The sequence below is a fragment of the Nannobrachium achirus genome, assembly GCF_963921795.1.
Source record: "Nannobrachium achirus genome assembly, chromosome: 16".
NCBI classification, from domain to species: domain Eukaryota; kingdom Metazoa; phylum Chordata; class Actinopteri; order Myctophiformes; family Myctophidae; genus Nannobrachium; species Nannobrachium achirus.
In genome coordinates this window covers 27,473,046-27,491,220 of record NC_137823.1, presented here as the reverse complement: position 1 = coordinate 27,491,220, position 18,175 = coordinate 27,473,046, and the positions used below count along the sequence as shown (strand labels likewise).

The 18,175-nt window shown below is 41.4% G+C and overlaps 2 protein-coding genes across 2 annotated transcripts; one reads left to right on the top strand and one right to left on the bottom strand.

The window, feature by feature from the left end:
- The first annotated feature begins 136 nt into the window (after positions 1-136).
- On the top strand, positions 137-12,543 carry lin9 (lin-9 DREAM MuvB core complex component). The gene is made up of 15 exons (XM_080745179.1): positions 137-182; positions 1,071-1,103; positions 1,554-1,645; positions 2,560-2,673; positions 5,542-5,672; positions 6,637-6,762; positions 8,108-8,265; positions 9,348-9,481; positions 9,593-9,721; positions 9,898-9,996; positions 10,095-10,175; positions 10,294-10,419; positions 10,958-11,140; positions 11,526-11,623; positions 12,124-12,543. Exons 1-15 carry the CDS (start codon positions 152-154, stop codon positions 12,227-12,229), a joined length of 1,641 nt encoding a protein of 546 aa, XP_080601305.1. The 5' UTR covers positions 137-151; the 3' UTR covers positions 12,230-12,543.
- A 764-nt stretch (positions 12,544-13,307) lies between these two features.
- Positions 13,308-14,297, bottom strand: mixl1 (Mix paired-like homeobox; the record flags this gene model as incomplete). The annotated part of the gene is made up of 1 exon (XM_080744833.1): positions 13,308-14,297. The coding sequence occupies one exon, from the start codon at positions 14,295-14,297 to the stop codon at positions 13,308-13,310; it is 990 nt and encodes a 329-aa protein (XP_080600959.1).
- Positions 14,298-18,175: the final 3,878 nt, after the last annotated feature.

Here is an 18,175-nt window from a genome sequence, read left to right as displayed (position 1 = left end):
GCAAAACCTATAAAGTGATCAAAAATAAATGTTTGGTTTGTTAAAAGACGTAGTACATTTGATTTAATCAAATTGCCCTCCAGATAGACACTGTCCCGACCCAGAATGCATTCTGACAAGGTCTTTGAAAAAGCGGCGCGGCTGATTCAAGATGGCGGAGATGGACCAGCTGTTAGACGAGAGTGAGTAGCAACACGATTTAGTAGTTTTCAACAACAACTACTGGCCGTCCCGGTCCCTTTAAAAGAGACGTTCGGGATGTTGTATCAGTTACTTCAGCGATAGCGCAAGTTTTTGCTGAGAGTTCACGCTGCGTTTAGTTGATATAAAGCGCTACCGGTCTGCCCCAAGACGGCTAACGCTTTAGCAAGTTGAGCTAACGATGAGAGCTAACGCTGGGGAGTTAAGAAGCGGAGTGTGCTAGCCTAGCTGGGTAAACAAATAAGGTTAGCTTAGCCAGAAGCTAACGTTTACTAACTATAGTTCTAACAAAAAATATGACACCAACGTGTCACTGTGAGTAATTATTGCCTAACCACGCGCACTGTCCACTCACTATTTAGCGTGGCACGTTCTTTTTAAGCTGGCATGACACCTTTGATTGGTTACAATAACGTAGGTTAGTAGTTATAACGTCTTGTCTTACGTTAAGTACATAACGCTATTCCAATGCCAGTTTGACAGGGTGGTAACGACATGCAAAATGACCTGGTTGCTCACCCTTAAATCTGTCCTCAGTGGTGGTTATAAGTGACCATGCTGGCGAGATAAAGCCAGCTTATTAGCCTATTTTCTTGGGTCGCAACTGACCTTTTGATGAGGTATCATCTCCGTACTTGACAGCTCAGTAGTAGGGCTTATAGGCCCAACTGCAATAACATGAATGAAGTCACCTGCTATGATTGTCTAATAACACACGGTTTCACAACAATCTGGAAACGATCAACATTTTTGTATAATGTCTGCAATATAATAACAAGGCAGTGTTCATTTCATCACAAGTAGGAGATTTAGACAGTTTGGTGTTAATAATAGTGCATTTCAATTACTTTACTCTCCCTTTGTTGCAGGCTCTTCGGCAGAGGCTCTTGTCAGTCTAAAAGGTATTGTCCAATGCTTGCAATGTTTGTGTGTTTGCACTGGCTGACAGCCACCTTGATTGGCATTTCACCTGGTTGTATATTCACTTATTTGGATCAAGTGCCTCTCTATTGGCCTACACAGTGACAGACAACACATGTTATTTCATACACATTGCTAGATGGAATTTATCATATTTTTGAAATAGTAGAAATGCATTATTCACTCAGTTTTCTGTCCTATTATGGTATGTACTATGTGAGTGAGTGAGTGATGGTTGGGTCCATGTTTGTTTGTTTGACATTTTTACTTGAGGCTTTCTTCCAGCCTCGCATTTAAGGACAACGCGTATCATGTACACAGTGTCTTTTCACAAGTTGTTTAGTATGACATTCGAGTCATTACAAACAATCTTTACTGGCTTGTTTTTAATGACTGTGTTGTTGAATAAATGGACGCTGCTGTTCCTGCAGAGGGCAGTTTGTCCAACACTCTGAATGAGAAGAACAGTTTGACAAGAGCTCACAACACGCGAGGACATCGCTCGACCCTGACGATGGACACGGTGAGAGAAATCACATTGGCCTCCCTTCTGTCTTTCTGATAGATTAAATTACTTTCCTTGTATCTGTTGTGATTATGTTGGCCCTCTTCATTTAGCTCTGCCAGTTCTTCGGTTAAGTTTATTATTATTTGTTATTTTTGTTGTTGTTTTACAGTTGTCATTAGTGCTGTCATAATTTGAAATTTTACTTGACCATTAATTGTCATACAAATAAGTGCGATTCATAATTTGTTTTTCCATTGAACACTGGAACAAATTACATTTTTGTATGGCTTTTGGGCTTTGTACACACATTGCTCTGGTCATATATGGCAAATACTCAAATATACAAAGAATTGACCAGACGATGCGTCAATCAATCTAATAGATAATGTACAACTAGACCGGTGCCCATTGGGCAGAATAGTCACCATTGACATCCAGTTGTGCAATACCCGTTATCCGTCTGTCTGTGTCCCTTTCATGCCCATACATTATATGGAGATCTCTTAGACGGATACAGTGATCTCCAAATATGGGCATATCGGTCTGTTTGGCGGTGCGAATCACTAGTTTTTGAGCGGTGCTAATCGCTCCTACATCTGGCTTTGTGTGTACGTATGTCCATCCAAATGTCCAGCACAGCTTGGCATTGGCCAAGCATCACGGGAGGTTTTGAGCATGTATATAATGGCACCGCCCACTTCACACTGGATGTGATTTTGTTTTTTAAGAATGTTGAAATGTAAAATATTTCAACATGGAGCCGATTTGTAATTATCTCAAATTATTGTAACTAGATGATTACGTAATAGTTGTGACAGGCCTACTTGTCATGCCTAGATAGTTACCATAAGCACAGTGTTTGTGTCTTAAAATGATTATTATATTGTCACCTTTGCATGTACTGACGTGCATGTATGTTTTTTGAGCAGCCCACGCGGAGCTCCAAGCGGAGCCGTTTGTTCCGGGAGGAGGAGGAGCAGCCACCACCGCGAGTTCCCTCCAGATCCCCCAGGAGGAGTTCGAGGGTTTCCACCACCCCGCAGGTAAAACACCTCACCTTTATTACTTACACATGGCTGTCTTGTGGGGAGAATTCACATTGCAATGAAACTGTGAAATCTACTGAACAGGTAGAAAAACATTTGAATGTTTCTTTTTCCAAGTTTTGCTTCTAAATCAGTACAAGTTATGTTCTTTTTGCATTGTTGTCTGACTGCAAACTGGAGGTTTTCTTGAGCACTAATGTTAATAGCTAAATGATAATTGGCTTGCAGTATATACACAGATATAAATCAGAAAAAGTAATGCCAGCGAATACAGCTATGACTGGACTAGACACTAAAGTATTGAAGTAGTGTTTAAAACTATGTATTGAGTGCTTATAGTTTATGCTAGCTAGATTTCCGTTTGGAAATGTATCTTTTGGGAACGTGCTTGTTTTAATCATCTCAGCTATGGACATGGATCATATTGTGAGCAGTCACCACCCACTCTTGATAGGCAGGGTGAAACACAAGCTCTCCCTCTTGCCTGTATGCCAGGAACACTAACAATAGTGGCGTTTCCATAAAGCCACTTTTTGCGCATTAACGGCTTATTCGCTAAATCTTTTTATGGAAACACTTCAAAATGCGAATAAACTTTCATTATCCGCAAAAATAATTATCCGCTTGGAGAAGTAGGATTTTGAGCCTTTATCGAATAAACTAAATGCGCATAAGTGAATGGAAACGGGTCAGACAATAAATGTGAATAAAATATGACTTTCTGGTCCATATCGTCCTCCTATAACACTTTCCCCCGTCGCTTAATTAACGTCCATTGTATAGCGTTGGCCCACAAAACAAACCGGTTGTTGCACACGGAGTGACCCTTCGTCATCACACCGTGTTGCGCGTGCCAAGTGGCCGTACAAGCACACAGCAGCTCGCATCTGCGATGCTGCAGGATGCAGTCTGCCCGGAGGACTCAACCGGGCGGCGGGGCGGCCGCCTCGGCTCGGGGACGCCACACGGGGCGCCACGGCCGTGGTCGCTTGCTCTGTGCTCCCGCCGGCTGCACTTTCTCCGCGGCGGTGTGACCGGCTCTGGGCTGCGTGTGCAGCGAGTCACAGCAGTGCCCTCACGTCTCTCGGTCTGAAAAAATCAGCCCCATCAGCTCTGTGCACTGTGTGCAAGCCCGCTGGAAGTATTTACAGCATGTCGGTTAGACGGACCCAGGCAGGATCTCCCAAGAATCGCATTTCATCAGTTTAATGGAAACGGGCTAAATTCGCTTTGTCTTAATGCGTATTTCTGATAATGCGTATTTCTGATAATTCGCTTCCCTAATTCGAATAAGTTTATGGAAACATGGCTTATGCCTGGCATACAGGCAAAATGGATAACCTACTTGAGCAAAACTTGACAGCAATGAAAACATGCTGTGCCAAATGATACCTTGTAGAACAAAAATCACAAAGTAGCTTTGGGGGTTGCATTTTATTTATTTTTTTACATCAGCTGAAGTCCTTATCATATCCGTCTTTCTATCGGTCCCTCCTGGTTCACTCAACACTACTCGCCACTCGCTGGGGAAGGCTTGAAACCGAAACGCTATTAATTATAAAGTACCCGAATTTTCTTTTTTTAACTGGAAGTCTTGACTGAGGGGGCGAGATGGTCCGGTTGAGGGGGCGTCACCCCACTCCTCACGCTAAGCTAATACTAGTAAAAAAAAGAATATATATATTTATATTGTCAGATTTTAACAGTGTGGCTGATATGACGGTTACAGACAATGGAGAAAGAGATGATGAACGTTGCAGAAAGAAGGAACAGACTTGCTGCAAGAGCTAGAGAAGGATTAAAGGAGACTGAAGGGCAGCTGATTTAAAGATCTAAAGTAGAAATGAGAAGGAAAGCAGCAGGCAAATGCCATTCCTCAATTTAAACGGCAACATTTAGAAAAATAGATAGATGCGTATCTCTAATTAATACTTGTGACTCGCATATAATATGAATCCTTTCAGTAAAACTTTAAATGATCCAACATGTTGTGCTTGTTATATATTTAGCTGTGACCTGGAAGGGAGTTCGTCTGTCCAACCTTTTCAAAGGGAACACAGAGAGCTGGTCACAGTTTATAACACGTTCTATAACAAAACCGCAAAACACACTTCATTTTGGATGAAATGCTAAATGTTACAAATGACCGGTTAACATAGGTAATGCATGTCGTCTCTGTCGGGTGGTCCCAAAATGTACATTCATGAAATGGATGAAAATAACCTGTGTTCCAGGTTCTGCTGTAGGGAGAAAAGTCTAAGTGTGAAAAATAATAACTCTATTGTTGAGCAAGGCAACAAAGGATGACTGATGAATTATGAGCCAGAATTAACCACTTTCAAAATGTATGTACATTCATGAAATGGATGAAAATAACCTGTGTTCCAGGTTCTGCTGTAGGGAGAAAAGTCTAAGTGTGAAAAATAATAACTCTATTGTTGAGCAAGGCAACAAAGGATGACTGATGAATTATGAGCCAGAATTAACCACTTTCAAAATGTTTCAAATGGAGTAAAAATAACATCTACAAGCTCACAACGCGTCATTTTGAGCTTGTAGATGTTTTTGCAACTTTTGTGTCAAATGTGACGGCAACTGTTCCCCCATCACAAAATCCCTGAAAATTGGCAACCCTGCATTCGAATTGTTATGAGTGAAATGGATGGCAGATCATATTTAATGATTACTTATTTCTGTTCAAATTTTGTGTTGATACCTGCAGATACCTTTGGCTTGGACACTAATATACATTCATACCGTTATTTTAATGATTGGTAAAGAAGTGTTTTAATAATAATTCAATTATTCAGAGCACATGCAATGCTGTTGACTGATTATATTTTGTTTCATGTATTGGTTTTGCAGAAGTTTACCAGTGTGACGACCCCAGATAAGAAAGCTTCACAGAAAATTGGGTTGAGATTACGAAACCTCCTTAAACTCCCCAAAGCTCACAAATGGTGCATCTATGAATGGTTTTATTCCAATATTGACAGGTAAAGCTCTGTTTACTTTGAACTCAAAGAAGATGCATTGAATTGTATTATTGCGACCGTAGGTCGCTACTTACTGTAGAAACCACCACAAAGTGTAACTCCGTCCGTCCGTCCGTCAGTCCGTCTGTCTGTCACACCTCACACGTCACACTCTTGCCCTGCTCATATCTCCGCAACCGTTGCCCCGATCCATGCCAAATTTTGCACACACGTTCCTTACCTGCCAAACTACAACCTCCAAGGACCCCCGGAGCTCCAGGGACCCCCAGGTCCCTGGGGGACCCCCAGATGTAAAAAATGACCAAATGTGCTAAACTGACCAAATGACCACCCCAACGGGGCTGCTCACGGGGAATTCCCGGGGACCACCCACTCCTGGTGCTCCAGAATGGATGCAAAAGTGGTGGCGCCCCCAGTGGAGGACCCCCTACACTGCAGCTCACATAAAATGCCGTAACTCCGGCTAGGAGCGACCGGGACAGCCGGGGCCGGTACCTATTCGTCCGCCTTGCCGGCGCGGAGACCCCACCCCTCACATGGCCCTCTTCTAGCGCCACCATGAGGCCGATTCTTGCAAAACACATTTTTGGACACTGCTCCTACAATTTTTGCCCTAAAATCACGCAAATCGGTACACAGTATGTCTACACTCATCCCATCAACATGAATCTCTCCCATATAGCGCCACCTCCAGGCCGATTTTTAAAAACACATTTTTGGACACTGCTCCTACAGATTTTGCCCTCAAATCACGAAAATCACTACACAGTATGTCTACACTCATGTCATCAACATGGATCAGGAAGATTTTGGCAAAACACATTTTTGCCCTATTTGTGGAGATAAGTGACCTACGGTCGCTTATCTCCCGATTAGGGAGTCTTACTGGTATTAATGCTACTACTACTAATCCTTATGGACAGATGGTCTTACAAAAGGTTTTTCTTTTTCTATTGACTTCTAGACCGCTCTTTGAGGGTGACAATGACTTCTGCCTATGTCTGAAGGAGTCTTTCCCCAACTTGAAAACCAGGAAGTTAACTCGTGTGGAGTGGGGCACCATCAGAAGACTAATGGGCAAACCACGACGGTATGCCACATCACAGCAGACTTCCTACTGCTATAAGCTCTGTCCAGACCGGCGAATTAGCGAAAGCGACGTGAATAAGCGAACCAAAAAGGCGAAGAATTCGTGATTCGCCTTTTTCCATACACACCAAAAAGCGACGCGAATATGCGTCTAATATTCGCTTAATTCGCCTTAATACGAGGGGGTGATATCTGCCTGTAGCCACAGGAGGAGAAAGGAGAAGAAAGGAGAGAGGAGAACGGACGGGGAAACAAATAAAACAATGGAAACTACGTCCTCAAGTGATGATGACCTGGCCGTGGTTGTTAGCCTATTAAATAATAAAAAGAAAAAGAAGAATAGAAGTCTTCACCGGCGCACACAACCCATCACATTACAGAAGAGAACACACGTTCACCGTTCCCCCTCCGCTCCATTCCCCCTCAGACAGGCAGCTCGCAGCAGCGGTGGTGTAAAGTAACTAGAAGTACATTTACTTGAGTAGCCTACTTGTGTAGGTATTTGTACTTGAGTCCAATTCCCAGTACTTTCCTTCTACTCCACTACATTTCGGATCCTATTGTATTTAATACCCAGCGATTTATTTTAAAACATTAGTCTTTTTGCAGATATAGGCTAAATTAACAATAAAACATACATAAACCATGCTTTTACAGTTTTACCAGTAGAAATTCGAGGACTTTTCCAAGCAGCCACACCGACGAGAGACACGGAAAAGCAATGCAAAGGGAAGGTCCCTCGACCTTGCTCTCTCTCTCTTTAAGTAGGATAGAGTGAGCTTGATTTAATACAGAGAGAGAGAGGAGTTCACCAGCGAATGTTCGCTAAATTCGACACAAGGGCGAATAAAAAACAGACGCCTTTTCGCTTTTTTTAAATTCGCGTTTGGTGTGGATGCTTCCATTGACTATAAGGTTTTAAACAAAAGGCGAATTATACGCTAATTCGCCAATTCGCCCTCGGTATGTACTATGTACGGACCTTCAGCCCCCCACTAAACCTCCATGGGGAACTATAGATTCACTCTTTGTCCATCTGTCCGTTTGTTTGTTCGTCCGTCTTGAGATTTTTCCCAGAGCATATCTCTTACAGTTTGCGTCCCTCCTTTTGCTCGTACAGTTAACCCACTCTTGATGGGCAGGGTGAAACCCTTTGAGATTTACTTCAAATGTATTATTTTCTCTCCCATTCTTCTTCATGTTGTTAGTTGACACTTGTACAATTAGGCTAATATCAAACATTGTAAGTAATGCTTGAAAGGCCACATCTTTCTGACATAATCAATTAAATGAAGACAATGCTGTTTTTAGATTTTGATGTTGATGTCCTGTGATGTCTGTTCCAGGTGTTCGTCAGCGTTTTTCTCTGAAGAGCGAACAGCACTAAAACAGAAAAGGCACAAAATGAGGCTGTTGCAGCAAAGGAAACTTTCTGACGTGTCACAGTGCAAAGACCTTCCTGACGAGATCCCTCTGCCACTCATCATAGGAACCAAAGTTACTGGTGAGATTCCTGGTGGAATTTGTAGTCTTATAACGACCAGATTATATGCACAGTATTTTAGTTGGTGTCTGAATGTCTGATTCCTTGCTGACTTTTACACACCAGGAAATGTCCCAGGTGAAGTCTCTTAAATGTATTTATAAATATGGTGCTGGTGGCCTGGAGCCATGGTGTAACTTTGACATGAACTCGGTTCAGTCAACGCCTTGTATAATTGTTGTCTTTTAAAGGTAGGGTAAAAAAAAGTTTTTTGTTAAAAGGTTAAAGCACTATATTCTGATAGTAATCGTTGCTATAGAGTGTTTGTTCAGTAATAGGAGTCACTCCAGCTCTTTATTAATAAACAGAAAGGTGACAAATGTTCTGCCAATCAGGGGAGAGTACCCATGTATCTGCTTCCTTTTTGTAGTGTTCCAGTTCCAATTTTGTCTGCTCCTTTCTTTGTGTCATCACTTCCAATTTCCCTTGTTTAATATGTATCCTGGCTGATTTCTCTGTCCTGATTGGATAAAATTGTCAAGATTTCTTTCCTGACCTGAAAATGCATTTTATGTTTAATAAAGAGCAGGAGAGACATTTTTAATCAAAGAAAATCACTTACCCTACCTTTAAGCAATAATGCATGAGAGGGAATTCTGTATGTCACCGGTATGCTGGGTTCATAGACCAGCACATCAATATTGATTGATTGAATACTTTATTAGACAGCAATGCGAACAGCACAGGGTACAGTCCTACATTTGGGCATAACACAAAAAAGCCTGGGGACTTGTTTCAAACTTCTCATTATGGTCCTTTATATTCAATTCACTAACAATTCATCAACATATATTAATGATGTTACAATGCTGCTGAGCCAAGCACAATACAATGTCAGTACAGTGTCACAGTTGTATTTGTCTAAAGTCTAAACCGCCCTGTGCACATCTAAAACCTCAGAAGGTCGAGTGCTTGATTAAAAAAAAGAACAAAATGATAGGATGAGAAAGCATATCCACACACTGGAATTGTTTATTAGTGATGTTTTGAACCAAACCTAAATTCTTAATTGATGACCAGATGGTACAAATACTGTTTTGCAGCTCGACTCCGAGGTGTCCACGATGGTCTTTTTACTGGACAGATTGATGCAGTGGACACCACTGCTGCGACATACCGGGTCACCTTTGACCGCAACGGCCTTGGCACGCACACTGTACCTGACTATGAAGTACTGGTAAGACCTGCTGGGTGTGTGAGGTTGAGAGCCCTGCTTCGCCCGGGTCACTACTTGGCTGTTGGGTTTCGAGGAGATGTCTAATTATGTTTTCTTTGTTTGTATTTTCAGAGTAATGAGCCCAATGAGACCATGCCCATCTCAGCTTTTGCCCAGAAGCACCGGCCAGCACGCTACCTACAGAACTTAATGACTCCACCCAGAGGGCCTTACCCGTCCGCTACCACTCCTGTCCTCATGGTACTTTACTTTCTGCTACATACACACAGCCTGCTAAACCTGCATCGTCAATATTTCAGCTTGTTTGCACAATGTATCATCATGTAATTGTGTCTCTGTTTACAGCCCATACACATTTTAGTGTTTCACTATAACACAGCTGTTGTCTATAACTCTGTTGTCTGCAATTTCATCAGGACAACGACCCTCTCATGAGCTCTCCATGGAAGAACAAACTGCCTGGCGCAGAGGGAGAGACGCTGGGAGGTTTTCCTGTAAAGTTCCTAGTACAAGTGGTAATTACTTCTCTCTATATGGAATAGCTCAGTCTGACATTTCTTCACAAGTTGTGACTTAAAAGAATAACTCTTGTATCTGGTGCTCTGTTTTATAGACGCGGTTGTCGAAGATTCTTATGAGCAAGAAGGAGCACATCAGGCATTTGAAAGATATGAACACAGAGGCTGAAAAACAGGTGCCGTCTTCAACAGAATAAAATATTCAGTTCAGCTCCACAATATATGGAATATTACCAATGTGCAATTGTCAAAATGTTGGCTAAACAAGCATACATTTTGTGTGTTTGTGTTCAGAAGTCATATTCCTTGCCCGTTGGTCTGGACTTCCAGAAGCGCTATGCCACCACAGTGCTGGAACTTGAGCAACTCAATAAAGACCTCAACAAAGTGCTGCATGAAGTGCAGCAGTTCTGCTGTGAGGTAAGGGGATGGATGGGCATGCACTTGCACGCTTTCCTGTTCATTTAATATGCAACCCCTTATCAATGCATGTTTTGAAAACCAATTCCTTTATCGTTAGAGAGGTATACCTAAACATCAACAACGCATAGTCATTCATTCATGGCTGACCATCAGCTCTAGCTTATACTTTTCCTGCCTAGCTTTCAGCTACTCTAATTCTAGTCCATCTAAAGGTCATTTTATGAGTTGAGCGAGAGTGTTGAACGACATAACGCACTACTACATATCTGACAACGTTATGAGTTATTTTTCACCTTATTTTAAACATTTTGAACATTAATACTATCTGACCGTACCGACTGCAGCCAGACATTTTTGAGAAGGAAGTGGATGTAGTCTCATGCACCTCCTGTTATAAGTTATAACAGAGCTTTCTTTGTCTTCCCAAAGAATCCAGAAGTTTTGACGTCACTTTCTATGTGTGACCGTTCGCCGTTGCTTGTCGTGCAAAGCATAAATTGATCTTAAGTCAGCTCTGTGTTTGTGTCCCTCTCAGCTGGCTCCAGACCAGGGCATGGCTCCAGCTGATCAGCCTACAGAGCTCCGGCGGCGCTGCGACGAGGAGGCCCAGGAGATGGTGCAGCAGGCCAACTCTCTCAGGGACGGACAGCAGAATGTGTCCAACCCCGGCCTCACGCAGCTCGTCTCACGCCTCACAGCCTTGCTGCTACAGATCAAGGTAGACAAAGGTGTCTGGGGTACCTGCTTCACGCCTGCTTATTTATTCACATTTTCACATAGATATGTTATGGATGCAGGATATTTTACAGTTGAAACAAACTTATATATATATACTGTAGTACAGAAATGGTAAACTTCACCAGGAATTAACTGGGAATTTGGCAATTGTGAATAAAAAACGGTTGCGGTTCTAAAACTACAGCAGGAACATAATGTAGTGCCTTAATGCCTGGTCTGAGCACAGCCTAATTATAGAGACTAAACTGCTATACTGTAGCAGTTTACTGCTATACTATATACTAGATTATTCAACAGATAAACATACACTCACACACCAATCAATATGACAGATACTAATATTTATCCATCTGCTTTGGTTGCAGAGTCTGGCAGAGGGAGGCGACCTGAATTCATTTGAGTTCAAATCTTTAACGGACTCGCTTAATGACATCAAGAGTTCACTAGACCCCTCCAACCTCAGGTGAAGAGACCTCACATGACATATCCTGTTTTTATTTTACAATAATTGTGTGTTGTATGTTTGGAATCAGTTATTATTATTTTATTATTATTATTAATGGCACCTTTCAAATCGGATGTTACAAAGTGCTTTACACAATAAAAAAAGATGTCAATATTTCTTTCCCCTGATAAATATAACAGCTAGCTCAGTGCAGCTCCCAATCTTTTAACACATGTCAAGTGCGTTGTGTATTCTACAACAGTAGTGAGAGACAGCAGCAAGAGAACGGCCTGCGATCAGATGTGATGCAGACATAGGCTAATCGTCGTGAATAATTTTCTTGTTCCCCAAATCATCTTGCCGTAATGAACACCTTGGGTTTCCAATTTGGTACTCGTGCTGCTCAAGTGCCTCCCGCAGTGAACAATATAATAAACAGTATAATTCTTTGTTGATTATAATTGTATTCATTATCTATGTGCCGTATTGACCAAAATGTATCTTCCCTGTATTTGCAGTTCCTTCCAGAACAACGTAGAAATCCATGTGGCCCACATCCAGAGTGGCCTTAGTCAGCTGGGCAACCTGCACGCCTTCGCTGCCAACAACACCAACACAATCTAAAATGTGTCTGCGTCCGCAACCATAACCCGGCACAATGATGCACAAACAGTGGCAGCATCCGTGAAAATATCTTTGAAACAGTGATTTCACATACACTAACTTATGGCTGCAAAAAAGAACACAATATGACAGTGGGGGATGCTATTCTTTCATCCGGTTGAAGGCCAGTAATCTGTCCACCTTGCTGCAGCTGCTGGGTGCAGAAATAGTGTGGAGGATCTGATCCTGTTTTTACCCATCCATTTCTGTGTTAGGAATACATGTTTCACGTGCCCAGTCAAACAGCTGTTGCTTCAGTTCACCTCTACAAGCTCCTGGCGATTCATCATTTGGTTTCATGTGCCAAACCGTACTTCTTGCAGTTTTTATATAGTCCATATTTATTTATTTTTTCGAGTAGGAGGCGTGAGGTTCTAAAGTGATATTTTACTATTTCTAAGGTTTTCATCTGTAAGTGTTGTGTTTCTCGACTCCACTGTTAGTAAGCACGGAGGAGACGAAAGAATGTTTTGTAAAATTGTTTATTGTAGATATTTGTACAATACCTCTTGATTGCTAGGATTTATCATCAACATTTCTGCTATGTATCCAGAAATGGCTTTTGTAATTTTGTGTGCACTGAAAAGAGATTTTGGTATTTTTATAAAGGAGAAACTCTGGGTTTCGATGTCTTTTGACTCCCTAGTATTTACCTTTTGGCATGGCTGTTGCTGCACTTCACTGTAAGCCTACATCACTGATGTAAATTCAAAACAAGAAATTTCTCCTAGAGGATCTCAATTTCATTTTCAGTTTTGTAAAATTGTATATGAAAGTGCCAGGGCACATGTACATAAGTGTTGCAGTCTTTTTATATTAAACACATGGCAAAGCAAGTTTGGGATAATAGTTTTGGTCCTCATCATTAACAGCTGTATGCTACAGCTGAATTAATAAACCAGAACTGCAAAGTATATTTTTAAAGCAATGAAATGTTTATTAACATATGTTTACAATAAATAAGCGTTTTTCTGGGAACAAAAGTAAAACTTTATATGCTATCTAACAACTTGTACAAGTGGTATCAACAGAAGTAACATCACATAAAACCACCGAAGCCGGCCATGGCGCCGGTTTCCCAGTCGGAGTCGGAATTGGAATCAGAAAAATCCTGTGCCTCACTGGCATGGATCGGGGAGAAGTGGCCAAAGTTGTGTCCGTTGGTCATCATTTGAGGATGATGTTGTTGGTTCTTTGGTGACGATCTCTTGAAAAGATGGGTTGGGATGGGAGGGATCACCACTTTCATCTCTGGTCCAATGGTTTTGTTGGGAGGGAAATTGTCGTATTCTACCATCACTTGTTTGGGTCCATTGCCAGGCATGTCGTGTTGTTGGGCCTTGAAATAAGAGCCGTTTCCCCTGTGATAAAGGTTGGTATAACACGGGACAACGACACTCAATTCCTCCCGTTTAATCTGTCCATGCTTTCCTCTGCTCGCTTCGCTGGCCGCGCCGTAAACGCAAGGGACAACATGGTCATAACTGTTCGGGGCCATGGCATGCGTCTCGTCGGTGCTGTTGCACATGGCCTGCCTGAAGTGATCCCCCAGCGTAGCATAGGTTGGCATTGGCATCTTCATTTCCGGGGCAGCAATGTTCCTTGGCTGTTGAGAGAACTGGGTGCTGGAAGAGGAGTTGGTGACGGCGTCGCTGACTTTCACGGGCACGGATGAGCCCACCTGACGACGGGATTTTGCGCGTCTGTTCTGGAACCACACCTGAATTCTGGACTCCGGCAGACCAGTCAGAGCTTCCAGTCTCTCCCGCAGATAGATGTCAGGATATTGCGTGTCCGAGTACACCTTCTCCAGGACCTGGATCTGCTGCTGAGTGAAGTTGGTCCTCTTCCTTCTGTGGGTGAGGAGAACCATGCTGTCCGCCCGTGTCCCAGAGTTGGAGGCGTTTGCCCTCTCTAATATGCTGTAATCTGCACCATGCATCATGCTGGTCATTCCGAGATGTCCTTCGTGATACATCTGAAATTGAGTTCTATCAACGATGCTCAGGTTTCCAAGAACTGCAGACATTATCCTTCTACTGGTGATCAGCTTGCTTCCGAATGAATGAATGACTTGAGCTCCACTTTGGACGTCTTATATCCTCCCCTCTCCAGGCTCTCCTCCATCCGATCAAAGGTGACGTCCTCTGGGAGGTGTGAATTGGCGAGCCATCAGGGTCGGCTTGCAGAACAGCGACTTCAGACGTGTGTCTGATGGCCGTTGGAAGTGTGAATCCCTGACACCTTGAACTTTGAACTTTAAAGCATTCCTAATGGACTCCGCTGGCTCAATACACACAACACTTGAGAAAACATTTATTCGCTTTTGGGATGAAATGAGGCTATAACGGACCAGTAGTCATCAAAGGGAGATGCATGACTTTAAACCCATTTTCCCATAGGATCAAAGTAGACCTAGGCTAAAGTTAGTTTATCCCAATTATGATCCAACTTGAGCCTGTCTTTTTGATCTTACTATTTTGGACTTTAGATAGCAGGCTATGATTGAATGAATAGGCTACTTGAATACTATTTATTTGTTTATTTTTGAAAAAATGTTTGTATTTTAGTCATCGTTTACACAGACAGTTATATCATCATGGAATACAATCTATGTTGCAACGATTTCAAGTTCACAGAATATAATTTATAAATATATCTTTCACCTTTAGATGTATATATCTTTGCTCTTTGTCTATCTATATCCATTAATTATAAAAACCTATGCTATGTCTCTCTCTCTGTGTGATGAACCTTTCAAAAAGAATTGGGAAAACATACAAAATATGGGCAGCTTCAAGGAAAAGAAAATAGGGGGGCCTTCACATAATTACACACATTTGGAAGAGAGTGCAAAGTCAACAAGGAACATTGAATAGGCCTACTTTATTAGTCAGAAATGTAAACATAAATAAACATAAACAGAAAGTATAGTCTATAGGCCTAAAGTCAGACATTTAGGCTTAAAAGGATATTTAGACAGATGCTAGGTTCATTGTTTAGGCTAGTATCCTGGTTTCAATGTTTAGTATTATTTTGATAGTAATTGTTTAGAATGATGCTATAGGTTCTTGGTTAGGAGCTTTTAAGCCATGACATCATTTTGTAGTCAGACCTCCAAGCAGATTTATTGTCAATATCTGTCCCTCGCTATTTCAACAGATCCGAGACAAAAACAACGACTAAAGTATAATTCTACCACTTTCCTGTCAACAAGAAAGAGAAGACAAATTAGTAAATAGTAAAAATAGTAAAAAGATTCATTTGGCCCCAAAAGTTCTCCTCTGCCTACAAAATGATGTCAGACTTAAGAGAGCCCCTACTCCTGGTTTACTCAGGCACTAGACCAGGGGTCTTCAACAGGGGGTTTGGGACCCCTAGGGGTCCTCAGAGTTACTACAGGGGGTCCTCCAAATCTTCCATCCTTTTTATATTAACAACTTGAACCCTAGCGTCCATATTCTGAGAACTGTTGCCAAAAATAGCAGATCTACAAGCTCACAACGCCTCGCAGCGCAAGGCGTTGTGGGTTTGTAGATCGGCTATTTTCGGCAAAGAGGTTTGGTGTAGAGGGGACAAGAGAAGACTAAGTACAGAGTGAAAGGTCAAGTTTATTATGTATTGACGGTTCAAGTGGTTAATTATCTGAAAACACAAATTGACATGAATCCAAAATACACTGATGATTGTACTGTCAAACGATGAAACTATATCTATGAGAAGGTTGTGGGGGTCCCTGCTTCATCTCTCTCTCGACTAAGGGGTCCTTGGCCTGAAAACGTTGAAGACCCCTGCACTAGACAGAGACTACACTACACTGTCTGTCTGCATGTTGTGTTACTTTGCTTATTGTCACTCTGGTTAAGAATGTCTGCTATAGTGCTAAATTGTTAATTGGACAATATTGTAATTTATGCCAAATGTTATCTTGCTAACTGCTTTTTGTATGATGGGACATGATAATATAGAAGTTGGCCAGATGTAGTTCACATAAGCATAAGCATGCATGACTGTTTTATTATGCGTGTGGCTTAGAGGAAATGAGGCTTTTTTCGCACCTCTCATTGGCAACAAAGTTAAGCACAATACACAAGTTCAAAAGTAGCTATCCAGGAGTGGGCACTTGTTATTGAATGGGTTGCCTCATTTAAATGAGTGGGGGTCAAGTCAAGAGGTCAGTCACAGCCAGACTAATCTGTTTGTATCCATTACAAAGGTTTAGCAGAGGTGGACCCATTTACCATCAGGACTAGACAACCTCCTAACCAAAAATAACAATACATGTATTTTTATTGACTTAAGTACATGCTGTGTAGCCTACATTAGTCTAGCCATTCTGCTGTTTGAACTGCTCAGTGATATTTACTATTACTTAACTTGTAAGTATTAGGGGAATCTGTTATGTTTTTGGACTGGTGTGTTTGTGTACATATGTCTATAGGTAGGATAAAATACAAATAAGCTTGAGAGCATACTTCCAGGTACTTTATAATTAAATACTTTCTTACAAATTCAACGTAGGCTACTAATAGCAACAACATGCAATTGGACCTGTTATACAACTCAACTGATGGTGAGGTCCAGCTGCTATTTAGCCAGCTCTTTGTGGAGGACTTGAAGTCAGAATAGTGCTAATCAACTTACTTGCAGGTTATCTGCAAGATTTCATATAACTGCTGCAAAATATAAAAACATGCACACTCTCATTTTAATGAGAGTGTGTAAATATTAATATGGGCTATAAGAACAGTCATGTCACATGCAAAGAGACCTTTTACATGCATATTTCAGCATTCTTAAAATATACATGCGTTCTTTGAATGTAACCAAGTTAAACAGTGACATTGTTGAATGTTGTTGAGGCAAGCCATATAAGTGAATTGGATACTTGATAGCTTTTTGCCATGGGTTCTAGATTTGTGAGACAAAATCCTCAGTGTTCATTTATCCAAAATGTACATCTGTGGTATAAAAGTAATCAAATGAACATGTAACATATATGGCTAGTTAAATTAAAAGTGATATTTCTTGGTTGTGGGCTACTGTAAATATTTCTATATTCAGAATCAGATAGAGATTTATAGAAAAGAATATGCATTTTAAGATGGGTTGCCAATTGCATGCAGTCAGTAATAGAGCATACCCATTTATCAGCTTCAAATGTATAGTGTTCGAGTTTAAAATTGTCTGCTCATCTTTTGTGTCACTTCAAATTTCACTTGTTTAGCCTGCATTCTGTATGAGTTCTCTATCCTGATTAGGTGAAATTGGTATCCTGGCCTGAACATAATTTATGTTTTCTAAAGAGCTAGAGAGACCTCTGTTACTGAAAAGTCAATCAATATCACAATTTTACTGTGTAGTGTTTTATTATTTAAAAGTATTTCATTGGCTCAGTTGTAACGTTCGGAGTCAAGTCGATGTTAGCTGTTTAATTAATCAGTGTACATCAACATAGGGGAATCGTATGAATCCTTGCACCCTGATCTAAGTTATGAATTGTTCTCACTGTCATGCTTGCATGGCAGACCTTAATCACAGTCCTGACTCCTGATATAATAATTATTTTAAACTGGACTTTATCAGGACCTTATCCTGAATTAGTTAGTGGAAAGAGTCACTATACACTCACTGTCATGCACAGTACAATCCTACAAATGTTAATGTAACAATGCAGCATTAACTGTGTAGTTAATACTTTGTGAGCTTCACTGTATTTTGACTTGATGCTTGATGTCCTGCTGTGAGTGTCTGTCAAGGTGTTTGTCGTCCGTATCCTTTGCTTTGTCTGTGAGCCCTGACTGAACCTGGTCTTTGACAAGTACTATGCTAACAAGGCTGTCGAAGTTCCTGTCGTTGTATACTAGCCTCTTGGTGATTCCAATAACTGGTCATAAATCTCATAAC